Here is a 27,569-nt window from a genome sequence, read left to right on the forward strand (position 1 = left end):
ACGTGATATTGTCATTCTGAGTTACAAAATCATCACAAGAGTGAGGCCCAAATGCAGTATATACGGTAGCCAGTCTCTAACGTGCATTGAAAGAGATGGGTCATCATAGCCCATCCTACGATGGCAAGATAACCTCAGAGGGAGCCTGGACTGTCCACAATTACACCTGCCTTGGAAGTCAAGAAGAACTGGTTTTTAGAGGCTAACACCCTCTGCTGGTCCAGATGAGTAGTACTCACTCAGATGCTGAAGCAAATGATCTTTGTCACCAGGGATATCTGAAAGGCGTAATATTGTACACTCTGGGGGCCAACTTCCCCCCGAATGATTGTATTTCATTTTCTCCCTGCCACCGAACACATCTTCCTAAGGACCAGGTTGGTAAGTGGCTCTCCCAGGGACAGCTCTGCATAAGTGGGATGGTGTTTACGACGATGATGATCGTCACTCCAGCCCCTAGGACGTTTGAGAAACAAAAATAAGCTTTGCAAGTTTCCTATAGCTTCTGCGGACTCAGCAGGCCCCTGCTGGGACCAATCAAGAGCTGCCTTTGGAAGAGATCCGGCCTCATTCTTTCCAAAGTACCGATTGGCTTTGAGGAATGGGCGGGGCTGCTGCCTCCTGTCCGGCTTCCCATAGGTGAAGGAAAGTTAAGGTGGGCCCCCAGCGAGATTTTTGTCCCGGGACGACGAGGACAGTCCTGGGGATTTTTTTTCCCCCCTGCTTTGGAGGCCCCGGGCTCAAGGCAAATTATAAGTGGGAAACCAATTGGAAGGAAAGAAATTTGAACCGAGTTAAGGTGCCAGAAAGAGAAGCAGCCCTATCTGAAGTCTGCGTCTGCCGCTGACAAACTTGGGGTGGGGGGGTGGGGGGGCTGTGTTAAGGGAAGGGGGTTCAGCAAGCACAGGTAGAGGAGAGGCCGGTACTGCCCCAACAGGCCATCAGAGAGCGGCAACATGATGGAGGGCCCTAGAAAGAAGTCACTCTAGAGGTAACCGCACGAAGGGGGACCCGCTATGCCTCGGCTCACGATCCTTTCCCGCTCCCTTTCTGCTGGGCGCAAAACCATGCTCACCAATCCCACCTAAACAAGGAGGCAAGGAGCCCAGCCTTTTGTGCAAACGGGAGCTGTAACTGCCCTCCTTTTCTGCCCCCAAGACAAGAGAGGACTCTTGGAAGCCGAGAAGGCTTTGAGAAGTCCTTTCCGGACTGAGCCGTCGCCGGAGGCCCCTGGCGGCCCGCCCGCGCACAGAGGTCCACGATGGGCCTGCTCCAGGGCCTTCTCCGGGCGAGAAAGCTGCTGCTCGTTATCTTCGTGCCGCTGCTGCTGCTGCCTCTGCCCATGCTCCACCCCAGCAGCGTGAGTACCGCCTGTCCCCGCCTGTCCCCTCGGGTCCCTGCCGGGCCGGGCGTCGGGTGCCAGGGCGGGGACGGCGAGGGATGGGGTGCGATGCACCTCTCGACAGGGTTTTCTCCGGGGCTCAAGGCCTGCACGTGCCTTTCTGGGGTAGGCTCAAATGCTTTCTTCCCCCAAACTGCCACTTCTGTTCCTCTACCCCGTTCCCAGGGCCCCAGCCGCGTGGCCCCCTGCCGGGGGGGTGGGGGGGGGGGGGAGTCTGGAAGGGCGGCTGGACCGGCTGATGGGTGCTACACCATCCCTGGGTCGCCCGAACTGGCCACGGGAGGCACGCGGTGTCCATATGGAGAAGGACACGCTGCTGGGCCAGCGTTTGTCCGGGGTCACATGGGACCATCTTCCCGTGAGGGAGCTGGAGAGAGGGAGACCTCCCAGGAAGGACCCTGAGGGGGTGGGGGGTGGGGGCAATGGGCAGGCAGAGGACTGCCCTTCGGGACTGGGACTGGGGTGTCTCTGTGGAGACCCTCTGCCCCACCCACCATCTGTGGACCGGCCATGCCAGCTTCTGATAACCATGCTTTGAAATGCAATCGCTCAAGTTCCCTCTGAACTTCACATTCAAAGCAGAGCTTGGCATATTGCCCCAGTCCCCAGCGCATGGCCCTTTGATTATTTGTATCCGCTGTGTTTTCTCTGTGCCCTTGAAGGGGGGGCATTCAGTGATGCCATAAAAAAGAAATAAGGAAGCCCCCAACTCTAGCCCATGACCTGATTTTTGACAGGGTCTGCAAGAACAGAGATACCGAAAGCTCGGGCTCTGCCTTTGGCTTGCTTTTCAGACCACTGTTGGCCTCCCTTTCCCTTTCTGTCTCCCTCCTCCTCCTCCCCCTCCTCTCAGGGTCTCTACCCCGCCTCCGGCTGCCACTACCCTTAAAACTTCAGGAAAAATAAGCTAAGAGAGGTTAATCATGTTTGTGGGAGGGGGAGAGATTTTCCAGGCAGCTCCCTGAGTAACTTGGTAACCGACATTGAGTTACAAAGTTAAATAGAGGGGATTAGAGTGGCTCGTCTTAAAAACAAACTGGCTTAAATCTTTACTAGAATAAATACCCCAGAGTGCCAAGGAGACGCTGATTAACAGCAGGCTGGGATTAGCAGACAGTGATTGCTGCTGACAGTTTTCCTGGGCTTACACCAGTCAATTCTCTGATCTGTCCAAATGGGTTGGTTTTTTCTTCCTTTCTTCCTTCCTTCCTTCCTTTCTTTCTTTCTTTCTTTCTTTCTTTCTTTCTTTCCTTCTTTGTTTTTCTTCTTGGTTTGTTGTTGTTGTTTTTTTACTCAATGTCAGATTGCATTTAAGGGAGTGTTAACCAAAGACATGTCGCCCTCTTCTCCATGGAAGTATCAGGCACCTCTGTGGCCCCGAGTCAGCCCTGTGTTTGGAGACCACGAGTCTAGGGTGTGGTGTTGCCTCCATTTCATTCTGAGGCCCTGGCTTTGAGCTTCTGAGTCACCAATGACAGTAAGAAGCATCCACAAGAAGAAAAAAGAAACCCGTTATTGAAGCAAGCAAAATAATCAATAAACTCGAAGGAAGACAGGTGTTATCTTAAAGAGGAAAGAAAAGGAAGGGCAGCTGGGCCTCTGCTCTGTTTGGATCTGTAAAGATTCTTCGAAGAGATTTTTAAAGCTGGACTTACTGAGACCAAGAGACGTTGCCCTTTCTTGACCTAGCCCCTTCTGTCACCTTAGAACAGGGTTTCTCGACAGCCACACTAGTGACATTTGGGGGCCAGATAATTCTCTGTTGTGGGGAGGGCTGTCCTGCGACTGTAGGGAGTTCAGCAGCACCCCGGGTCTTTACCCATTAGAGGCTAGCAGCACACACTGCCAACCCCATGATGGCCAAAAATGCTTCCAGATATTACCAATACCCCTGGGGCGGGGTACAGAATCACCCCCTGCTGAGAACAAGTGCCTTTTAAGAAAGGTGACATAACACTACCCCAGGCACCTGGATTAGCGGAGGGTGGATATTTTGACTCCCTCCCTCGGGACAGCCAGATGGAGCCTGGGGTGGTCCATGCCTTTCAGGCGTAGCTTTCTTGCCATCTACCCAGTTTGCCCTGCAGAGACGATTTCTCCGTGTGTCACAGTGTCAACAAGGGCTCTGCTCCTCTTCTACGATGATGTAAAAGCACCTTGAGGTCACCGGGACAAGCCAACACATAGAACGTCTCTGACCCATTCTTACTCCTGTGCATTAAACTTTTAGATTCTCGGGGCGCCTGGGTGGCGCAGTCGGTTAAGCGTCCGACTTCAGCCAGGTCACGATCTCGCAGTCCATGAGTTCGAGCCCCGCGTCAGGCTCTGGGCTGATGGCTCAGAGCCTGGAGCCTGTTTCCCATTCTGTGTCTCCCTCTCTCTCTGCCCCTCCCCCGTTCATGCTCTGTCTCTCTCTGTCCCAAAAAATAAATAAACGTTGAAAAAACAATTAAAAAAAAAAAACTTTTAGATTCTGATATGTAATCCTCAGGATTCCTAAGTGGACCTGTTTACCCTGGGTGGGAGCTGAGAGGAAGGACCCGGCCAGGAACTCCTGGCCTGCTGTTCTGATGATTCTTCAAAGTGCCAAGCCACAGCTACGTTTTAGGAAGGATTAGAAGGACCTTCCCCTTTTTCCTGACCAGCTCTCTAAAACCAGGGGCCCAAACTCAGTTTACCATGTTACAGAAGAGGAGGGGACGGGGGGGGGGGGGGGTGGGGGTCGTCCATAAATTAGCCCCGCTTCAGTGTCCCTGGTGGGATAAAAGTTACACCCAAGCCCCAGCTTAATTGCAGAAAGGCGTCACAGCCATCTATGACAGCAAAGAAGACCTCAAGCCCCTTCCAGTGAAGTCTGAATGGCACATCACTGAGGTGACCGGGCAGCATGGAAAAGGAACAGATGCACACATCAGTTGGTAGCAGAGTCAGGAAACTTCCAATGTGGGTAAAGCCACTTTTCAGCTTTTGAGCTTCCTCCTTTATTTATAAAAGGCAGCAACACAGAGCTGGCAACACTCTCCTTTAAAGGCACCGCCTGCATACTCATCCGCCCCTACATACCTGCTGACTAGCGGCAGTGATAAGGGACCTAGGGTTTCCAGAATATTCTCTCCGATAGATAAGAGAAACCTGATAGCCAACAGAGGAACCCAGTTCAGTTCAACCAATATTAATTGAGCCACCTGCCAGACCTTGGCCAGATGTGGGGTCCCAGGAGTCCTATAATCAAACCTCACAAGATTTTGGGGGTTATCTAAATATAAGCTTACCCACTGAACTTTGAGAAGGTTCAGAAGGAGCAAAAGGAAGTTTATGTAAATTCCATGGGTGAAGTGGGCAAGAAATATGGAAAGGCCAAATGGAGGCCCTCTCTTGGCCATTCTTCTGCTCTAAGGAAAGTTCAGGGAAAAAAGGATGATGGTAGGTTATCCTGTTCTTTATAATGCTGGATGAAGGGGCGCCTGGGTGGCTCAGTCGGTTAAGCATCTGACTCTTGATTTCAGCTCAGGTCTTGATCTCAGGGCGGTGGGTTTGGGCTCTGTGCTGGGCGTGGAGCCTACTTAAAAAAAAAAATCCTGGATGAAAGTGGTTTGCTGACTTCCTCCAAGCCAACCCATCCTAATTCCTAAATTTACCTTGGCTTACCCAAATCTTCCTAATTCAAACTAAAATGATGCCTGGTAGAGAGTTTTTTCTCTATCATTCTTTCTCTTGGTCTGTCACCCCTTCCCACTGCAGCCCCTTCCCTCCCTAACTTAATTTGTGGCTCTGTTATGACAAGAAAAACCGAAAGTTCTCAGTGAGGGACAGATATTCTGTCCCATCGTTAGGGCCCCCTTTATCTTCAGCTGAGTTACGGGAGACCTGCCATTCTGTTTCTCAGAAAAGAGATGGAAATAAGTGGGCCCAAGTAGGGTAAAGGGCTTCTTTGGGTAGTTTTGTTTCTGCAACAAAGTTGGTATTTCTCTAAATTGCATTATTTTCCAATGGCGCCTTCCCCCCCCCCCCCCCTTACTGGTTCTGTTGTCTTATCAGTGACTTCCAAAAGTTTTAACTTCTCTCTGATCTTTTGGCCCCAGAGGAAATCTCAGTGGGAGCTACAGTCAACAATTATTGGGCCCAGTTCCCATTTCTCAAACCCCAAGGCAGTAATCCATGCATATCAGGAGGGAGCAAGGTCCCATTCTTCCAAGCTGGGTTAATCACTCCTGACGCCCCTCACGGATCATGGTGACCTTTTGTAACTTTTGTGCAAGAGTTTGAGGAGGCTTGTTCTGAACCCAAGGGAGAGATAAACAGAACAAGATTTGTCAGGTTTGTTGATCACCAGCCAGCCTCAGGGTAGGTCAGACCTGAGCCCAGATGGTTTAGAACTACGTATAAATTGAGGAACCCACAGCCAGCTTGCACCTTCTATACAGTGGCCCTCCAAGTCTGTTGTTAGGGCCCTTGGATAGTGACGTCTCCCAAGAGTAAGCCAGCGACCTTTCTCAGCACCATTAATCAGAATCATCCCGAGCAACTAGAATTACTAAAGGCTGAGGTTAAGGAGGGCTGATTGTTGATAACAATGTTGTGCCTTTTTATGCCGTGCACACCAGTGTGGTATAGCCAGCAAAGGGAGGGGGTTGGGGGAAACTCGTAAATTTCCAGCCCTTCCCTTCCAGGTAGACAGCACTTTTTATCCCCTATGTCCAATGGATGTCTCCCTGGGCATCAGGCAGGTGGAATGAAGTCCCAGGGCAACGAGAACCAGATAATGGTAAGGGCGATGGTTCTCACCCCGGGACAAATTTCCCCACTCCCACCCGGAGGGATATTTAGTAATGTCTAAAGACATTGGTTGTCATGATGGGGAGGTGCTACTGACATCTAGTGGGTATAGGCCAGGGATGCTAAACATCTTAATGCACAGGACAGCCCCGACTGCAAGGAATTATCCAGCCCCAAAGAGGGCCAGTCTCAGAGCTCACATCTGAATTGGTTACACAAATTGATCCCTACTTTCAACTATGCCGAGAACATCTGCGCCCCGTCAACTCGACACCAAAATATCATGCTCCGTGTTAAAGCTATGAACTCCAACTTGAGAGCGGATGATCTCGGGTCTGAGCACCGCAGTTAATTGGGGTCCCCACCCTGCATAGTTTCAAGAACAAGCAGAGCTGGGACATGGTCAGTCTGGTGGCCATCCTGCTGCAAACCACGTGCCAGGCACTGGTCCCCCCCAAGGAGCAGCCATTACTTCACATGCCAAAGCGTGGGCCCCGCCACGTGTCCACCAGAGGCCAGCTTTGCACACACACACACCCCCACCCAGGGCTGTGTCCTCGTGCCCATCTTTGACTCTGGGTACCAGCTGCCTCTGCCCCTGGGTCTCATTTGGATTCTCAGGGGCCATGGCTGTCCCTGTGGCTAACCGCCTACTCCCCTTCCCTTCCAGGAGGCCGCATGTGCTTATGTGTTGATCGTGACTGCTGTGTACTGGGTGTCTGAGGCGGTGCCCCTCGGAGCTGCAGCCCTGGTGCCTGCCTTCCTTTACCCGTTCTTCGGAGTCCTCCGATCCAGTGAGGTGAGACCGCTTGTGGCCCAGCCCCCTGCTCGGGTCCCCGCCGGACCAGTGAAAGTGGGCTCAGGGTGAAAGGAGAGCCACAAAGGACTTGAGGAGGGGGCTTTTTTTCACCCTCTGGCACACTCTCTTAGCACTAAGCCTTTGTACCTGCTACTCCAGGTTCCTCGCCCATGACCTTCGTCTCCTTCAAACTGTCTCTTTCAGGAAGCCTTACTTGATCAGTCACATCCAATTGCTCCTACAGTCTGAAACCCTCTACGAACTGTGGGATTGGTACATGCAAGTAACCTGGGGTTGACCTTTGTCAGTCTTTGGTATGCCCACTTAAAGCATAAGTACTCAAAGGCAGGAATCAGTGTCCCAGGTCTTTGGAACCTTATTATAAACCTGAGCCCATATACGGTAGGTGCTCAATAAATGTTTGTTGACAAAGAAACTTACCATGTTTTCCTGAGTCCTGACAATGTTTTCATCTACTTCCCTTCAAAAGAAAGAAAGAAAGAAAGAAAGAAAGAAAGAAAGAAAGAAAGAAAATTCGATTCCTTCTTCCCCAACTCAAGATTACTGCGTATTCTTTCCTTGACTGCTGTCTACCTAGAACCTGCCTTCTCTGTCCACTCTCTCTCTCTATGGCCTTCTTAAAAGCTCAAACAGAAATTGTCAATATCAAGCCCAGGTTGTGGTCAGCTTTCAGGGCAAACACTCACACCTACCACAAGTGGGAAAGAAGAAACACACAACCAGAAGCCAGAAGCAACAGGAAAGATGGTCCTCATTCAGTAATACCTGGACTATCTAGACTCTTGTCATAGCACCTGGTCTCTGATTCCAGCTCCCAGTAAAGATTGAAAGGCAGAGACTAAGGACAGAGGCACAGAAGAAAGATGAAAAGGAATTCATGTCTGCTGGTCTACTAGGAACCAGGAACTATACTGGAAGGAATATATCGGTTATGCAGTACCCCTGAGATCTCTCTACAAGTGGGTGTTAATATTCCCACTCTACAGATGAGGAAAGAGGCTCAGTGAGTTAAGACACTCACTCAAGATCACAAAGTAGGAAGTAGCAGAACTGGATTTAAACTCTTATCTATTAGGTTAAAAGTCTATATTCTTGCTTGCTATGCCAGAAGGAAGACGTTCCATAAAGTAGCTTCGTGGTGAGTTATTACTAAGAACGCTGCATCTCCTTTCCTGTGTGATGTGAGGAAGAAATAATGAAGCTGGGCCTATGGGATGCCTTAACCATGAAAAACAGAACTTTTTTGAAAGTCCAAGGCTAGAATTAGGCGACCCTGTAACTGTTGTACTTGACTTCATCTGAATAGGTTGTCTTTCTACCAGATGGACTCAACTGGCCAGTTGTTTGTTTGTTTGTTTGTTTGTTTGTGTTTGGTGTGTTTTGGGTTTTGGTTTTGGTTGTTTCTTTGTTTTATTCTGTATCGTTTCAGTTTTGAGGTGAGAGGGTTAGTGGCAATGAGTAGCCGTAGTAGCTTTACGTGTTCCAAAGAGGATAGGATCCTCTAATCATCAGCAGTGCTTTTATCCCTGGAGATGGGTAGAACACCAACATCCTGGGACCCATATAAAAGCTAGCCTGTGACCCAAATCATCAGGGGTTGCTCCAATGTGTCCCCTTCCTTTGTGGAAAAGAGAATAGGTAGTTTGGTCTGTGTGCACGCCTAAAAGAACAACCAAACTTAATGTTTATGTATTTTTGAGAGAGAGACACAGAGTGTGAGCAGGGGAGGGGCACACACACACACACACACACACACACACACACACACAGAGATTCTGAATCAGGCTCCAGGTTCCAAGCTGTCAGCACAGGGCCCAACCCGGGGCTCGAACTCACAAACTGCAAGATGGTGACCTGAGCTAAAGTCGGACGCTCAACCGACTGAGCCACCCAGGTTCCCCAAGAACAACCAACCTTAAATACGACTTTTCTGAAGAAAAGTGCCTAAGCTTATTCTGCACGTTTCTCTTTAAAAGGGAGAAGCCAAAAGCCAATGAGTCAGGGAATGAAAACAGAAGGCAGAGAAAAGAGTGACGTTGTAGAAAAAATTGAACTTTAACATTCAGAGTGAGCTAACTATTAATTAAAAGATTTCTATCTTTGTATTTCAGGGCGAGCAGCCTCAAAGCCAACAGCTTGCTTTAGCCTTGAAGTAGATGGTGTCCCTATTTCTCCAAGGGCTGCCAGAAGCAGGAAGCCTCAAAGATGTTGCTAGGCAACCGGTCGTCCAAGGGCCCGCCCCTTGGCACAGCCAGGCAGGCCAGACCTATGAGGCTGTTGAGTCAGTGGTTTGAAGGATAACGCGACTTTGTGAGGAGAAAAGCAAGACTGTCTGGCGAAGGATTAGGCATTGTCATGGCTGGGGCTAGAGATGGAAAACCCTGGGGGAGCCACAGGGCAAGTCTTAGCATTTGAGGTGAAAGACCCTACCCCGTCTGTCTGATAAAGTGGCAATGGCTGGCGATGATATTTAACAGTTGGGTTACAGGAAGCGGCTTAAGCCAGACAGAGTCTGTTGGGCTGGCTTTTTCAACTCAGATCAGAGGAAAATGCCGCTAAGCGGGGGACATGGCTTATGACCCTTTGTGAGTCACCTAACTTTGCAGATAGAAACCTATTCCAAACACCTAATCCACAACCAGCAGCCACACCCCTCCGCCAGCATGCGCCCTGGCTCCCCGGGAAGAGGCAGGCTGGGGATCTTCAGGAGTCCCCTCTGCAGACAAATCACCTACTTGTCCCTCCCCAAGCCCACTTGTGCTCGCCTAGCCCCTTGCCTTGACTCAGTCCTCTCCAATTCCCTCCACCTTTAAAATCCTGCCCAATCACCCTCTACAGTGAAGCCTTTCCAAAGACCTCAGCTGCAAGTGTTGCTTTTTGCCCTTGGAGCCTGGGTGATGTCTTTATCCTTTAAATGGTACATCAGATACACCTGATATGAACTTACCATTGACGTGTCCTCTCTCCACGAAGATTCGCAGCCCCTAGGATTGGTGGTGTCTATGGCCTGGATGCAGTGTGGTCTATACTTGCTCTGACCCTCGGTTAATGGTTCTTAGTTGCAAGGTCTCTTGCTGGTGTGGCAACAGTGTCCCCTTCACCTGAAGGAAGGCATGTGGATAGGATCAGTATGACTCTGGGACCATGGCTTTTGTCCCTCATGTCATTCACTCAACATTCAGAAAAATAATTTCTGAGTTCTCTGTCTACCATGTGCGATGTGGGATGTTACAGGTACCCTGAAGGTGACAAAAATGAAACACATAATTTCTGCCCTCTTGAATGTCGCGCCTGATGCTTCTGAGTTTCCTACTGTCCTCTTGGATGTAGGCATACAAATGGTTAATTTGCATGATGATGATTTATTGGTCAGCAGGTGTTAAGAGTTTGTGGGGTGCAAAACTCAGACTTCCGTCTCTCAGTCTTGCTGCAAAGAGATAGAAAATGATAGAAATGGCTCCTGACCTTGAGAAGTTTCTATTCGAACAGAGAGAAGGCACAAACCAAATTGGAAAACACTGAAGACCCGTGTGATAATGCCTCGTTTGCTGGCCTTGCAGAGGCTTCACACAATCCCCCGAGAGGGAATGTTCTAGATAAATGAAATTTACTCCACCAAGTGCCCAACCTTTCTATTGACCACTTTTTGACTGAGGCCTTTTCTAGAAGGCTTTATCATTTCCGTAGCCTTTTAAACAGAAGCTGTTGAATACAAATTAACTTTTTCTTTGGAACCTTCAAATTTTCTAGGGGAAAAAAAAATTTCTCAATCAAAGGGGCCAGTGTGGACTGGATGATAACACAGTTGGGTAACTTGAGTGCTGGCTGAACAGCTGAACCTAAAGAATCTTGAGTAACATAATGGCAGCGGACCGGAGAGAGAGCTCAAATGGAAATATAAAAGGCACGTTATCAGATCTGCCAATGACTCCAAGCTGTATGGGCCAACTCACGTACGATGACAAAATCAATGTTGACAGGATGAGACAATAGCCTGGAACTGACAGAATGAAGTTTAATAGGGATAAACGTTAACAGTTTGTGTGAAAAGGACCCTTGGCTTTTAGTTGAGTACAGATTCAGTACGAATCATCTGTCCACTGGGGTTGCCAAAATTTTGAGCATTTACCATATGCTGGGCGCTATGGGAGGTCCTCTACATGCACTGCATCACTTAATCCTCTGTAAAGTGGCTATTATTTTTATCTTCACAGAGGAGTTCAGAAATTGAAGTTCAGAGAGGTTGAGTAACTTGCTAAGGAGCAGAGCCAGGACTCGAACCCAGGAGTGTTTCTGATCCCAGAACTTGCTCTCTTAACCACTGGCCAACACATACTGAAACCTGCTGAATGAATACACATATGGGTCCAGAGCATCAGATTCTAGATAAGGAGCTCATGCGGTGGTGGGTAGCCCAGATGTCAAAAATCTAGAATGTGAGTCACGTGAGGAAAGAGAAGGCTCCAGAGAGATGTGATTTCTGGCTTCTGCAGCTCAACGCACTAGGCTCAAAGGGTCAAACCAGTCCAAAGAGTCCAAGCACCATAAGAGAGACCCACCCTGTCTGAGGGAAGGTGCTGAAATGGGCTGCCACGTGGTATCTAGGCATTCCCGTCCCGGGGAATGCAAGCCAGGTGACCACGTCGGCGACACTAGAGGTAGATTGGGAGAGGGGTTGGGTTCACAGCGCCCTTTGACTCTGAGACTCTATGATCTTCTTGTTAGCATCTTGCCACTACTTTAGAGCTCAGTCCTGGATTTGAGGTTTGTTCTTTATTTTACCTCCATCGTGACTCTCACTTCTATCATTATATCTGCCATGGAAATCCTCTAAGCCCTTCTAATGTGTTGCCATAGCCCAGGAAAGTACCGGGGTCGATCAACCTAGCTAGGATTTACTGTTTCTAGGAGGATGGGAGCGAGAGGGCCCTCTGGGGCACTAAAAGGCAGGGTTTGAATGATCAGGCTTGGTACAGCCTCCGGAGTGCCCAGGGCCAGGAACTACTTCCAGTAGAGATGACACCTGCTTTCTATCTCTCCCCTTCCCAACACACACACTCACAGTCACCCTCTGCTGTCTCCATGGCCCTGCACCGCGGGGCCACATTTCACATTCTGGCTCCTGCCAGGGCGGGAGAGACAGCAAGGCAGCTCCAGCTGGGAAAACAAAAGGGCCTCTGCAGCCACCTGACACTTGAGTTCAATGTCATGAATCTGCTTCCCTGTTTGTTCCTGATCTTTCTGACCTGCCAGATTCCTGACCGTCACCTAGACCCTGGCTCTCTTTGTTTGTTTAAACCGGGGGTGGGGGTGCATTTCATATACCATTCTCCTCTCTGCCTTTCTGGACTCTGCTCGCGAGGGAAGTTGACCCCGCCTCCACGCAGGCCTGTGGGGATGTAAGCTGAGCATCGGGGCCGGCCACCTGCCTGAACCCAAGCTACCCGTCACCCACAGCCATCCAGACACAGGCCAGTGCTGAGTCTCTACACCCACACCTTAGGTGGAGCCTGGAACCATGAACCTACAGATGCTGCAGCCTTTCAAGGCCAAGTTAATGTTTCTGTGGGAAGAGCTACTCCCTACATGTGAGCCAGCCCCTTTGCCTCTGCAGTCAGAACCCAGTCCCCTGCCTTGGTTTCCTCCACTGGGGGCAGTTCAGAAGGTCCCAGAGAAGAAACTGGGGGTGCTTTATGAGTCGGCCCGCCAGGAGCTAAGCCAACCTCTGGGCCAGGTCAACACTCCTCGGAATCTCTCCGCTTTAGACTTCTCTAGGGTAGGGTTTGCAAAGAATGTTTTTCTAGCAACAAGACCTTTTCTTTAAACCACATCTTAGGAGACTCAGTACATAAAACAGATGGAAGAGGAAATCCTACTCAAATTGGGCACGGAGGCCCAGAGCCCTGGTTGCTTGGGTCCTTCTTCCCACAAGCCTCCTGAAATTTCAGAGGCAGTGAGCGTGGTTTGAAAACCTCCGTCCTTGGGGAGTGCAATTAGGTGATTAGGAGGGTGTTGGAGCCCACACAGACTTACCCAGCAGAAACAGCATTCCTTTCCCCAGGGAAAGGCCGGGAGTCGGCCACGCTGGATTTGGCTGCATCGCTGGGGCAGTGGCTGGAATAAAGAAGCGAGGGCTCCGGCTCTGGCTGGGGGCTCAGCTCAGTGCGGAGGGGGCGCAGACCCAGGCGTGCCCTCCGGAGAGTCTAAAAGATTTCACTGCAAAATCGTTCAGATGTCCAAAAGAGCCTCAAAAGAAGTCCATTGCCACCACTAGGGAGACCACTAGTCTCCCGAAGGGTGACCACCTTCCTGGACCACTTGTAGAGCTACCCCCAGCTGACCCCCAGAGCGCTGATTGTCCGCATTTCTGGGGCACCCTGCCTGTGCCCGGGGGGGGGGGGGGGGCCTCATCAGACGCAGTCACACCCACCACACCTCCTGCCGTCTCTGCTGCCGCCGTGAGCAAGGAGAGGAAAGGATCAGGATCCAAGCTGGGAGTAGGGGAGAACGGAGTTTGTGAATCCAGTTTTGTCACTAACCAGGCTCGGGCAACTCTCCTAACGTCTGCAAACTGCCATTTACTCACCTGAAAACGAGGGGAATAGAAATAGCGACCTCACAGGGAGCTCTGAGGATTTTCGACGCTCTCTTGCCGCAAGTGCCCCCACAGCGCCCCCCGGCGGGAAGGCAGGAAGGATGGGCCGCTCTGGGGCCTCCCCTCCAGGGGATGGCCCCAGGGAGCAGGCTCACCTTCCTCGGGAGAAGGGCACCCAGCTGAGGCTGCTGAACCGAGTTCCCTCCTCCAAAGTCTAGGAATAGAGCCACGCACACCCTTCCCCTTTATAAAAACTGTTTGAAACATTTTTTAAAGCTTATTTATTTATTTTGGGAAAGAGAGAGAGAGAGCACATGAGTGGGGGGAGGGGCAGAGAGCGAGGATCCCCAAGCACACACTAAGCGTGGAGCCCACAGCAGGGCTCGATCTCACGAACCGTGAGGTCATGACCTGAGCCGAAATCCAGAGCCGGACGCTTAACCGACTGAGCCACCCAGGCGCCCCTGCGGAAACTATTTCAAACATTTAAAACCTAACATATCTAGAGATCAGTAAAGAATTCCGTGCTCCAAGAAAGCGATATTTCAAGAGCTCATCCCTAAGGGATCTCACCTGCAACTCACTAACAATTAACTAGTTAGTTAAAGACCAACACCCGGCAGATCCCCGAGCCTCTCCATCCAGCCCGGGTCAGGACACTCTTTCCATGTGCTTCCACGTCACTTAGAAAATTTGGGGGAACCTTTGGTTTCGTATTCGGGCACGCCCTTGCTCCTCATTTCATTTCTTTCTCTTACTCCCTCATTTGGACGTGCTGATACATCTGGCATAACCCTCAATCTTATTTGAAGCTTTTTATCTTTGTTTTACCTCTTTAATAATAATAATAATAATAATAATAATGGACATTTATTGAGCACTTCCTATATGCCAGGCATCCAGGCACTGTTCTAAGACCCCGCCTGCATGAGCTTCCTTAAGGCCACGTCATGACGGCTTCAGTGACCTGGGTGTCGTTACCGTCGCCACTGAAAATGCTGGGGTGCCAGGGTCACAGGGGTTCAGTAGTTTGCCCAGGAGTCTACAGCTCATCTGCAGGGAAAGCAACCATTTAAACCCACCTAGTCTGATCTCCGTTTCCAAGCAGCCTCCTTGAGCACCCCTCTTCTAAAACACAGGCCAGGAGCACCTCTGCTCTCTGAGCTCAGGGATCCGGCTGCAGAAAAACCGCAGAGCAGAAAAGGCAATAAAACCCCCACTGCAAACATCGCAGAAAGCGAGCACTCGACCCAGGGGAGCCGTGCTCGGTTTAGGATCCTGTTTCTCTTTGCAAATAATCCAGACAAGCTTCACAAGCTTCGTTATCTAGTTTCCCAACTCGGAGAATATTAGTCCCAGAGATTAGGTGGTGGGGAGAGGAATGCCCACAGCAAGCATAAGTAAGCAACGCAGCAGCTTAGCAAACAATGAAAATAACCCTCAGGAATCTTGGAACCCTGGTGTTCCTTGAGGGTTCTGAATAGCTAAGATTTTATTATTGAAAAAAAAAAAATCTGCGGGCTAGACAGCTAACAAACACCGCCATCGGATGGAATTTTAATTTGTAAAAGTGGGAAGGCAGCCTTGTGCCTGGGCCCGTTCCTGTGCTCATGGCCTCAGAGCAGGTCAGTCTTTGTGTGGATTACTTAGTGACAGGAAGAGCTGCTAAAAATCCTGGTTGTCAATGTGGGGGGCCCTCCTGGCTGATTTGCATCTGTCATTTACTCTACAACAGCTTTACAAAAGCTAGGGAATCCCGTAATCTTTTTGTTTGGTTTTGGGTTTTTTTAGATGAGTAAATGAAGCCCAGAGAGGTTGAATAACTTACCTGGGGTCACACAGCTGAGTTCTGGCTGACCCTGGAGCCCTCAGATCCCGCTAACGCTGGGCCCGGGGCTTACATTGGCCCAGGCCCGGCTATTCGGGGCCAGCGTCAGGACCGTGACTATGAATGGAGACGGAAACGTGTGCCTGCCCACGCCGTCAGGGAGACCAAGAAAACTCCCCTAGAGTTGAATTAGATGCCCGGTGTCCAACAGGCCCACCCCGAGTGTAGTAGTTTTGGATTCAGACGGATATGGACTGATATCCAGATGCTGCCCCTCATGCTGTGACCTTGGAAGACTTCCCGAACCTCTCTGCGTCCGCCTCCTCACCTGCAAAGGGAGGTAGGAAGGAAGGGTACCTGCCTACTAGGACCCCTGTAGAGCTAACATGGGAAAGTGAGTGCAAAGTGCCAAACTCCCTGCTTGTAGAGGGCACTCTGTGTGTTGGTTCCTTTCTTCTTCCCTTCGAGAGGAACCCAGAGAAAGGGGCCCCGCCTGTCCTGTAGGCTCTGCGCTCCTAAAAGGCCATCGCACACTGAGATGCTATTATGATGCATAGCAAAGAGGCAGAAAATGAAAATGTTGCCAGCCAGTCCCCTGCGAGAGTAAACCTGGTGGCCCTGACTTTGTATTTATTTTTTAATGTTTATTTATTTACTTTGAGCGAGAGTGCGAGTGGAGGAGGGGCAGAGAGAGACTCCCAAGCAGGCTCCGTACTGTCCGCGCAGAGCCCAACTCAGGGCTTGATCTCAGGAACCATGAGATCATGACCTGGGCCGAAACCCAGGGTAGGATACTTAACTGACACAGCCACCCAGGTGCCCCAGCGCTGAATTTTTAAAGGCTTTGCAGGGGGCCTCGAGTGGGGGGACCATGGAGGGGGCCAGTGGAGGGATCGTGACCCAGGACTACTGTCTCCTGTCTTCTGTGGGTTTCCCTCCTCGGCAGACAGAGTTAAAGAAAAGACGGGTTCTGCCCCAGAACTGCCTCCTAGCTCCTGGGAAGGTCAGGGTGCCATGAGAAAGGTCCTAGGTAACATCCCCCCCCTCCCCAACTCGCCCCCACTTCCAGCCATGCCCTCAGGCATCCTCGCAGTTCTTCCACCTCCCGCTAGGGGGCAGCATCTTCGACTATGCTCACACAGCCCAGAGGCCGACCTGCCAGCCCCAGAGGGGACTGTGCCCTAGAGTCACCAGCCAAGCAGAGCAGGGAGCCTTCTCTGCCCTCAGGAAGCTTTAGTAACAGTGCCAGCTGAGGATTGGGTTTGGGAACAAGAACCAGATTAAGCAGGGGCGCCTGGGTGGCTCAGTCGGTTAAGCATCCAACTTCGGCTCAGGCCATGATCTCACGGTTTGTGGGTTTGAGACCCACATCGGGGTCTGTGCTGACAGCTCAGAGCCTGGAGCCTGCCTCAGACTGTGTCTCCCTCTCTCTCTGCTCCTCCCCCATTCACGCCCTGCCTCTCTCTCTCTCTCTCTCTTTCAAAAATAAATAAAAATTAAAAAAAAAAAAAAGAATTAGATTAAGCAGAAGTGGAGGGCTCCTCCAGGAAACGGTCACGTAGAGGGCCAATGACCCTTCTCCTCCCACACAAACCTCATCAGTGGCACACAGGGACATCTCCGTGGGGGAAAAGGTGGGGGGTGGGGAGAGAAATGGAACCTACTGCTTTATTTTGGCTTTTATGTTGTCAAAGTGTTAACAGAGTTTAAAATCTAATAATAATGGGGTGCCTGGGTGGCTGAGTCCGTTGAGCGTGGGACTTTGGTTCAGGTCACAATCTCCCGGTTTGTGAGTTCGAGCCCTGCCTCTGTGCCGACAGCTCAGAGCCTGGAGACTGCTTTGGATTCTGTGTCTCCCTCTCTCTCTGCCACTCCCCCACATACACTCTGTCTCTCTCTCTCTAACATTAAATAAATGTTAACAAAGAAAAGAAAAAGAAAAATCAAATAATACTGAAAAACTCATCATGCAAAACCAGCAGCTGCCTTCCCCACCCCTCCCTTACTATACCCTCTCCCCCAAGTCTCACCTCCCCCTCATCCAGGGTTTCATCTTTGATAACTGCTTCTTCTGGGGCACTGTATTCTTTTTTTTTTTTTTTTTTTGTAATGTCTATTTATTTTTGAGACAGAGAGCATGAGCAGGGGAGGGGCAGAGAGAGAGGGAGACACAGAACCTGAAGCAGGCTCCAGGGTCTGAGCTGCCAGAGCCCAACGCGGGGCTCGAACTCGTCAACCGCGAGATCATGACCTGAGCCGAAGTCGGACGATCAACCGACTGCACCACCCAGACACCCCGAACTGAATACTATTCTTACTCGATAATCTTATATTAACTCTTGAGTTATCGCTTGTAGACGTTATTAGATGCCTTCTGATTACAGCAGATGAGGATTGTGTCCTCTTACAACCCCCCTTCTCCTCCCTCCAGCCTCCCAGTATAAATACATCACGAGTTTTGTTAACTCAATTAGCAAAGTTTAACCATATGATTATGTAAATATTCCTTATTTCCAACACCACGTATTTTTCCAACACCACTGCGTATTTCCAACACCACTGCGTTTCCTGCAGTCTTTATTTTTCCTGCAATTAGAAATGTTCTCGTTTTCCCGCTTTAAAGAGGGTTCCTAAATTAGAAGTTAAACTTTTCTGTATGTTTTCCTCTGTTTCTGCCATGGCTTCCTGTTGGGAACGATTCTCCTGCACGTGATAAATATTTCCCGAGCATTTGCTTTTCTACCTTGGTCTGCTAGGTGTTAAGAGATACGGGAAGAAACATGGTCCTTGACCATTCTGCAGCCCAAAATTTAGTTGAGAGACAAGAGAGGTACACAGGGAAAAAAAAACAAAACAAAACAGTGCAAGCATGTTGCCCTGCATGCTGTGTGGTGGGTGAAATTAACGGTGCCCACAGGGAATGTTCTGGAGTCAGAGGCTAGAGTCCCAAGGAAAGTTTTCTTTCACAAGGAAGGCCCGAACCGGGCTTTGAAGTCAGGTTGTAAAGCAGAGTCGAGAAGTACCAAGTAAGGAAATCCATTAAGGGTTGGTCTGTCGACCCTAAACACAGGAAGCATCTTAACATGGCCCGGTCTCCACTTCCTCATCACGAAGGGGCAGGAAGAAGTTCATTACTGGTACTCGGCTGTGGAAGAGAAAATCCCTATTCTTAGGAAATATACGCTGAGGTATTTAGGGGAAAAGGCTAAAATATATGCAACTTGCCCTCAAATGGTTCAGGAAGAAAAAAACACGTAGACGGTGTGTTGGTATTCCTTATGTTTTTGGGGTTTTTTTTACTGTTTATTTATTTTTGAGAAAGAGAGACAGAGTGCGAGCAGGGTAAGGGCAGAGAGAGAGGGAGACACAGAATCTGAAGCAGGCTCCAGGCTCTGAGCCCATCATGGGGCTCAAACTCACGAACTATGAGACCATGACCTGAGCCAAAGTCGGACGCTTAACCCACCGAGCCACACAGTTGCCCCAGGTATTCCTTGTACTGTATCATTTCGGAGCTTTGCCACTTTGGAATTATTTAGGGTTATTTAAAGTTTTAAAAAATTTTAGAGAATTTTTAAAGATTTAAGGCAAGCTATAAAGATACCCTCAAGAACTCTAACCTAAGGAAATTATCATATTTATGTAAGGTTAATGATGTAAGCAGAAAATTTTTCTTTGCTCCATTTGTAGTTGAAACAAAAGGAATTAACCGAAATATTTAATAAAGGGAAATTGGCCAAATTGTGTGGTGCATTATGCTTCTATTAAGATTAATTTTTCCAACAAATTGAGGTTAAATAAGATAATGATCCAGGTATGATGTAAATGGGGAGAAAAGCAGAATATAAAGCTATACATACTGTGTAAATCCAATTATGTATCTTTATAGACCCAAATTGAGGGAAATATACCAAAGTAATAACAGTAGTAGGATCAAGGGTAATTTCACCTTTAAATTTTTCTATATTTTGAAGTTTTCCAGAATAAGCATGTATTAATTTTCTAATTAAAACAAATGAACATAGGGGGGCCTGGGTGGCTCAGCTGGTTGAGCGTCCGACTCTTGATTTTGACTTGGGTCATGATCTCACAGGTGAGGCTGAGCCCCACGTGGGAGCCTGCTTGGGCTTCTCTGTCTCCTCTCTCTCTACCCCTCCTCCGCTGGCATGCATGTGCTCTCTCTCTCTCTCTCTAAATGAATAAAATAACTTTGTTTTTTAATTTTTTTTTAACGTTTATTTATTTTTGAGACAGAGAGAGACAGAGCATGAATGGGGGAGGGGCAGAGAGAGAGGGAGACACAGAATGGGAAGCAGGCTCCAGGCTCTGAGCCATCAGCCCAGAGCCCGACGCGGGGCTCGAACTCACGGACCGTGAGATCGTGACCTGAGCTGAAGTCGGCCGCTTAACCGACTGAGCCACCCAGGCGCCCCTAAAAGAACTTTTAAAAAAAGAAAAATGAACACAATTTTCTAAAAAGCTACAGAAAAAAAAAGAGATCGGGGATAAGCCCAGAGTTATTTTAACAATTTTTTAAGGCTTAAGATAAAATTATACGTGTGTGTTTATTCTTTGAAATGATATCATAATTAAAGACAGAGTGTTTTAATATTTTTTAAGCATGCAGAAGAATATCTACCTTATTGGGTGACTGGCCAGATTAACTGAAACAATCTTTGTAAACTACTTAGAACAGTGCCTGCCCGAGGTAGTATGTTATGCATGTATATAGAATATATGTATGTGGGTATATATGAGATATATATGTATCTATTTTTTATATATATAGTCTCAAACAGTCAGCTGTTTTAACAATCGTCACCTCCCTCCTTGCGTGCCAGCCTCTGGTTGAGAATGGGTTGCGATGGGTACGGCCCGGTCCTCTGGGCCCTGGCGGGGGAGGGGCTGACCTGTGCCGCCTTCCCGCAGGTGGCCGCCGAATACTTCAAGAACACCACGCTGCTGCTGGTGGGCGTCATCTGCGTGGCAGCTGCCGTGGAGAAGTGGAACCTGCACAAACGCATTGCTCTGCGCATGGTCATGATGGCTGGAGCCAAGCCGGGCATGTAAGCGGTCCTTGGGGTGCCGGGCCATAGCGCTTCCCCCAGCAGCCAGGGGCCACCTGGACAGTGGTCCTGGGCCACAGGGGGATGTCCGGCTCGGGTTGGTTTTCTACTAATGGGGAGGGGATGATGTCAGGGCTGCTGGGCTCCTACCTCACTCTCCAGTGAGAGGGCCCTTGATCATAGACTAGAGATTTGAGTGTGTGACTTTGGTGTCATTTATTATCACAGTCTAAAGAGTTTATCTGAGTAATCTAGACCGTAAGGGCAGCAGGTTACAAAACACAAGGGGCCCATTAGGTAAAACAAGATGGACCAACGTACATTGTTTCTCAACCTTTCTCTGGTATAACAAGGAACAGGCTGGACGACGAAATGGGTGTCTTCTCCTTTGTCATTGAAGGAGACACGGAGGTTTCCTCCCATCCACCCTGAGACTTTGTTATCACTGGTTCAGCCCACAGCTTAGATATGTTGCATCTGACCTGGCGTCTGTGATCACAACACGTGCCCTCGACTGTGCCCTCTTTGTGGTCAGGAACACCCATAGAGAGATTCCCAACCTTGGGGGATATGTAAGAAAGTCAGGATTGACAGTTTTGTGTTAACCTCACCTCTGCTCCGTTGAAGAGCCTGACCCTTCTCCCTTTGGAATGTGGGTCTCACCTCCTTCTATTTACAACTTTCTCATGACATGTTTTTGTAAGCTGCCCTGACTCCTTTGGGAGTCCAATGGAGCATAAATAAATAACATGGTATCAGTTTTCAACATTGGTCATTTAGACGAATACAGGTTATGCCTAAAAGGATGTTCCTGTATCCCACTTAACTACAGCTTAATTTAAGTTAATTTGCCACTTGGCTCAGCGATAACCTTGTACCCCACACGCAACCTCCTAGGCACACAATGGCACCTACACGTCACGTGGGGACTCTGGAGCTCTTTAAAACCTCCGTGTACTCAAACTCAAGGTCAAACTCAAGAATGCCTATCCCATCGCATTTCCACTCTTCTTTTTTTAACTCATCCCCCCACATGTTTCCACCCCCGGTAGGTGCTCTTTGCTTGCTGGTGGGGGTCCCGGGCAGGCAAACTCATACCATCAGCCTAAACAAAAAAACACCACCAGGACTTTGGCCCACCTGACGTAACCCACTCGATAAATGTGCTGTCCCCAAATCGTGCAGAGTCAGTGATCCCACCTAAAGCAATAAACACGGATAGTCTTTGTGTTGCCTTGTCTTACGGAAGTGAGAACCCTGTCTGTTCCAACACACATTGTTAGGTTTTCAACGTCCAAGAGAAATCACTTGAGAGTTCTTTTTGTTAGTGTTTTCCTCCAAGGGTTGACTCTTCATGACACCAGCTGAAAAAGTGAACGCAGTGATACGGGACACTTGGGTGACCCGGGGGGCTGTGCTTTCAGCAGGTTGACAGTGGGGCAAGCGGTGAGCGGAACTGTGGGCTCCACACGTCAATCTCTACGTGGTCACTAATAAGTATGGTGACTTGGCTGCAGAGCATAGAATGTAATGGTACCCGTAGAAGTGCTGGCTGCAAGGGCAAAAAAAGAATTCCTTTAGGCAACAAAAAACCCATACGTCATCACCAAGCTAATGGCTGCAGAGTTGGCCAATCAGTAAGTCCATGCCCTGTGACCCTACTACCAAAGCTAGTCTCTGCTTACGGAGGGGCTTTTTTCTAGCTGAGGCCATTGGCCCGTGGCGTGTGGTTTATTCCTTCAACAAATACTCATTTAATGCTTGCTCTGTGCCAAGCCCTGGGAGTACAGAGTTGAAGGCATGACATAAAAATCGGACCTTCTGGACACACGCTACCCCCACCCCACCCCGTTTTCTAGCCAGCACCATCGGGTTCGTAGGAGGCCCCAAAGGAGCCCCGCGAGTGAGCGGGGGGGGGGGGGGGGCCTGGGAGATGGCCGTGCTGTAGACGCTGTGCCCCGGCCGCCCTGCCTTCCAGGTTGCTGCTCTGCTTCATGTGCTGCACCACACTGCTCTCCATGTGGCTCTCCAACACGTCCACCACCGCCATGGTGATGCCCATCGTGGAGGCCGTGCTGCAGGAGCTGGTCAGTGCCGAGGAGGAGCAGCTCGTGGCGGGCAACTCCAGCGCCGAAGAGGCCGAGCCCATCAGTACAGTTTGCTGGAGTTCACCTCCCCTTCGCCCTCGTACCCTCCTCTTGTGACACGGCCCGGCTCAGCGCGGCTCCCCAGGCTCCCTCATCTATGCCCCTCCCCTGCCCTCTATCCCAGACCAGCCCTTGTAACCCATGACCCTGCTTCCCTGGCTCTTCCTCCCCCTCCTACATCAGCCACCACCTGCCCCTTTCCCCCGAACACTCCACGGTTATGACCACCCCTCTCCCCCCACCCCCCGGGCCTGTGTGTCTCCACACCCCACCATGCTTTCAGGCGGAGGGAGGGCAGTCCTCATGCAGGATACGCCCTGGTTTCCCCATTCAGCCCCAGTCCGGAAGCCCTGCCCTACACGCTCAGCTCTAGCGTCCACATCTCACGTCTGCTTTCCTTTGATACCGTAGGTCTCGATGTAAACAACAGTCAACCCTCCCTGGAACTCATCTTTGTCAATGAAGAGTGAGTATGGCTGCCCTCCTCCCAGACAGAGCCTTGCCGGGTCTATTCCAGGGGTCGGGAAAGCTGGGCCCTGAGCCCATGAACAGCTCTTTTAGATGCCAGGCTCACATCTCGACACTTCCCTCTGTCCTGATTTCCTCTCCATCCTCGGAACCACTTGCCAAGATCCTGAGGGCAACCCCCTCAACCACAAGGAGTTGCAGTGATGAGGGATGAGACAGAAAGACTGACTAGTCTGATTGTCCACACAGCTACCAAGTAGAACTTCTTTTTTTTTCTTTTAATGTTTATTTTTGAGAGAGAGAGACAGAGCACAAATGGGGGAGGGGGAGGGGGAGAGGGAGAGGGAGACCTAGAAGCCGAAGCAGGCTCCAGGCTCGGAGCTGTCAGCACAGAGCCCGACATGGGGCTCGAACCCACGAACCGCGAGATCACGACCTGAGCCGAAGTCGGACGCTTAACCAACGGAGCCACCCAGGCGCCCCTACCAGGTAGAATTTCATCTGAATTGGTGTCCTTCGGAGAGTAATACATTTCATTAATGGGAAACATCCGCATAATGAATGTCACTGAAGATTCTCAGAGGATCACCAAGTATCTTATAGATACTAGAGGTGGTCTTACTAGACTTGGCCTTGTCAGGTATGACACGGAAAGATGAGGTGACAGGTAGTGGGCTTGACAGTGGGGAGAGAGCCATGTGAGGATGGAGAGAAGCTAAAAAAGGAGAAATACACCCCCCAAACATTCGCGTGAGGCAGATCCATCAACGGCTCATTTCATTTGGAGATTTTATATCAGACCGTTGTCCTCGAGGGTCGCTGAGGAGTATCGCCTCTGAAAGTTGGACGTGTAGCGAAACTGAGTTTTGTAGTTTGGTGACTTCATGGGCCGTGAGAACTGGCACTGACTGAAACCAGCACATGTGAGGGGAGGGCGCAGAAGGGCGGGGACTAGCTCTGCTCCCACCCCCCACCAGGCCTGCAGGGTCAGAGGTCAGAGTGCGTGGGGAGAGACTCCTCTTTGGCCCTTCCTCCTCCCACCGTCTGGGCCCCCGCCCCTCCCTCTGCTGCTTCCGACTTCTCCAGGGGTCCATACCATCTCTGAGACTTGGACCCTGGCTCCCTCACTTGGCCTGGCCGGGCGCCCACCTTCAGCATCCCTACAGTGTCCCCTTGAGGTGACCTCTGCCGAGCCCCAGGCCTGATGGCGGTGGTGACGTGCTCCCGGATGACCCCCCCACCCCCCACCCCCTGGTTCTGTGCTCTGCCGCTTTACTCCCCCCCAGAGCCCCTTCGTTCTGGGGTTGCCTCTGCCTCTTGGGTGGGGCCTCTTCAAGAAGGCTCCCGCCCTGCCACCTTCCGAGTGCGTGACCCATGACAAGAGAGACTCGGCATCATGCCCTGCCTTTGTTCTTCTCCAGACCTGAATCCATGTCCCCAGACTCTGAAGCAAAGAGCTCAAGTTGTCCCTAGAACTCCCTCAGCAGACTGCTGGTGGGGGCCAGGCCATTTGTGGGGCGAGGATGGCCATCTTCCACGGTGGCCGGCACCTTCCAGGCTGTCTGAGGGGCTCCAGGCCTGCCCTCCTCACCCGATTTGAGAAGTTGGGAGGGGAAACATCATAACACGCTACTCCTCCCAGGCCAACAACCCTCTCCAAAGAACGCTTCCCTCCAAACCCTGCTCAACTCCTCACCCTCCCTTGAGGTAGCCTGGTCAGGGGTGATGGCCACAGGGCTCCAGTCCTGCACTCGTGTCCAACACCTGTCTTCACAGAGCGCTCACAGCACCTGTTGCCTTCAGAACTAAAACAAACCCGGGTGCCTGGCCGGCTCAGTTGGTTCAGCGTCCAACTTCGGCTCAGGTCGCGATCTCTCAGCCCGCGAGTTCGAGCCCCGCATCGGGCTCTGTGCTGACAGCGCGGAGCCCGGAGCCTGCTTCGGATTCTGTGACTCCCTCTCTCTCTGCTCCTCCCCCACTCATGCTCTATCTCTCTCTGTCTCTCAAAAATAAATAAATGTTTAAAAAAAAATTAAAAAAAAAAAAAAAAAGAACTAAAACCGAAGCATGCATTTAGCGCTGAGCGTAAGCCAGGAGTGCTGTTGTTAAGTTCCCACCTCCCTCTGTACTCAAGGCCAAGGCTGGGTGGGGGATCCCCGGGCATGGAAGAGGCTCAGCACACACAGGAGCAGCTGTGTCAGAAATTCCCCGCACCCCCCACACCCAACCTCTTGCTCACCTCAGCTTCTCACCGCGTGCAGGCCCTCCCTGCTCCTGCAGCCTCAGGGAAGCACGTGGCAAATGTCTCCTTCTGGCCGGTGACCTTCATCGAGTCAGCCAGTGAGAATGTGGTTGGGGGGCGGGGGGCCCAGGCGCTCCAGGCAGACAGAGACCGGCCCACCTGTCTGCTCTATAAATGCAGGGACCAGCGATCCGTGGCGACAACGTCAGGAGGACTGACGTCCGTATTTAAGGGCCAGCCCCCCAAATGCACAACGCGCTAGTGAGTAGTGTTAGTACTGCTGTGTCCCCATGAATCCCGGCAGCATCTCCGGGAGGCTAGGAAGACCCGCGTGAGGTTAGTCTCTCTGCAGCCTAGGAAACCGGACCCCAGAGCAGTCACGACGCGGAACACCAAGGTGGGGCGGGGAAGGGCATGAGGTCTGGTCCACTGTTGTGTTCCCGTTTCCTTTGCTTTGTTCCAGCACGTCGACTGCAGACTTCACTTCTCTGATGCAGGACAAGGTAAGGCTTTGGGTGTTTTCCGTGCTCTAAGATCACTTGGAGGTCCCTCGAGCGGACTCAGGGACAGAGACGGCCTGGAACCCAGCAGCACCGCTGGTGTGAGAACAGAGAGGTGCTCGCGCCAGCCCAGACGTGAGAGGGGTCGGACGGGCTCCTGGCAAGGGCCTGGGTACCTCTGAACCCCGGTCGCGAGAGGGCTTAGCCTTTCATCAAGTGCACGGTGGCCTTTTTCGCGGGAACCCGACCCTCGGCCCTCCAGGAACCACAGATTCACCCTCGGGATTCCTTGCACTGGGGAGTCCGCGCAAAAACTATCAAAAGGGTCACATTCACGGAGGAGAGCCGAGTTTACGGCCTCGCTCCTCCCCCAGAGCTGGTTGTACGTCTTCGTACGGCAGCCCAAATTTTGATGCCCACACTGTGGACTTTGTTGTGGTGGGATTTTTGTTTTTCATCTCCTTCGCGTTAAAGAAAAATGAAGGATTCATCGTTAGCTAATGAAGTTCCAGAAAGCCGGGCTCTCCTGCAAGGACGCAGCCGTGCTCTGCCCAGTTTCAAAAGCCTGTGCAAATGGGCGGCTCGATATCAGGCTGGATGGGGAGGTGCGGGCTGGAGGCACAGTGGGACGGCCCCCTGCAGCGCATTCTCCCCCGGTTTCCGGTTTCCCATTTCCACTTGGCGCAGGCGTGGGGTGCCCATGGGGGCGACTACGTGGTCCCTCTGAGGGCCACCACGTCGTCTTCCTGACAGTGTGATGGTCTTTGTCGCTGCAGAACCTGAATGGGGTGCCCCCAATCACCAACCCTGTCAAAATGGCAAGCCCCCAGGGCAAGAAGCAGCACCGATCCCAGGTAATAGAACTCACCCCCCGCCCCCCCACCGCCCCGACCCTGTTTCCTACAGGAAAGGCCTTGAGCTTCCCAAGGGGCGTTGGCCTTCAAGGTATGAGGGCGTCAGGGCCGTGAGCTGCCACCAAGCCCTCCAGCCACATGCATGTCTGGCCTGCACGTGCCACGGGGATAAAACATCTAACTCACTATTGATTTCGGCAAGCCATTCTACCATCTGAGCCCCTGTTTTTTCTTCAACCATAATATCTGGAAGTTGGGGCGCCTGGGTGGTTCAGTTGGTCTGACTTTGGTTCAGGTCATGATCTCACCGTCCGTGAGTTCAAGCCCTGCGTTGGGCTCGGGGCTAACAGCTCAGAGCCTGGAGCCTGCTTGGGATTCTGTGTCTCCCTCTCTCTCTGCCCCTCCCCCGCTTGTGCTCGCACACTCTCTCTCGCTCTCTCTCGCTTTCAAAAAATAAACATTAAAAAAAATTTTTTTAACTGGGGGTTTGACCAGATCAGAGGTGTTCAAGCTGTTTCTCATAAGTGCTTCAGGAAAAACGCAAATATTTTACTGATTCTGAGATTGTAAGAAAACTTTTTCTGTGCAAATGAGGATCCTCCTGCTACTTACTATTCCACTGAAAGAAAATGCAGAAACAAGATAGATACTGAAGCTGGTATAAAATTGCAGCTACCACTTAAAACCCTTGATTTCAAATCTTTGTGTCCATCCAGATAATCTCAATCCCTTAACGTCCATCATGGTCATAAATAACCATCACCATTTATGAAACGCTTTTTATGGACCAAGCACGTGCGAAGCATTCTCTCCCCAGTCTTGGCTCGGTGAGGTACCAGTCTGGAACTCCATTTCTACAGATGACGCAAGG

The 27,569-nt window shown here is 50.7% G+C and overlaps 1 protein-coding gene across 3 annotated transcripts in view; it reads left to right on the forward strand.

Moving 5' to 3' along the window:
* The first annotated feature begins 263 nt into the window (after positions 1-263).
* Positions 264-27,569, forward strand: part of SLC13A4 (solute carrier family 13 member 4) — a 49,168-nt gene continuing 21,862 nt past the window's right edge. The window contains exons 1-7 of one of the 3 annotated variants that reach the window (XM_053218046.1): positions 264-1,360; positions 6,849-6,977; positions 20,351-20,487; positions 22,466-22,638; positions 23,046-23,100; positions 25,808-25,847; positions 26,621-26,698. In XM_053218046.1, coding sequence (XP_053074021.1) covers positions 1,262-1,360; positions 6,849-6,977; positions 20,351-20,487; positions 22,466-22,638; positions 23,046-23,100; positions 25,808-25,847; positions 26,621-26,698 — 711 coding nt within the window. In that variant the 5' untranslated portion in view covers positions 264-1,261. Of the gene's footprint in view, positions 1,361-1,401; positions 1,508-6,848; positions 6,978-7,013; positions 8,002-20,350; positions 20,488-22,465; positions 22,639-23,045; positions 23,101-25,807; positions 25,848-26,620; positions 26,699-27,569 lie in introns of those variants that run through there. The other 2 variants (XM_027075545.2, XM_053218047.1) reach the window with 2 other exon arrangements.

The sequence above is a fragment of the Acinonyx jubatus genome, chromosome A2, assembly GCF_027475565.1.
Source record: "Acinonyx jubatus isolate Ajub_Pintada_27869175 chromosome A2, VMU_Ajub_asm_v1.0, whole genome shotgun sequence".
In the NCBI taxonomy this organism is placed as follows: domain Eukaryota; kingdom Metazoa; phylum Chordata; class Mammalia; order Carnivora; family Felidae; genus Acinonyx; species Acinonyx jubatus.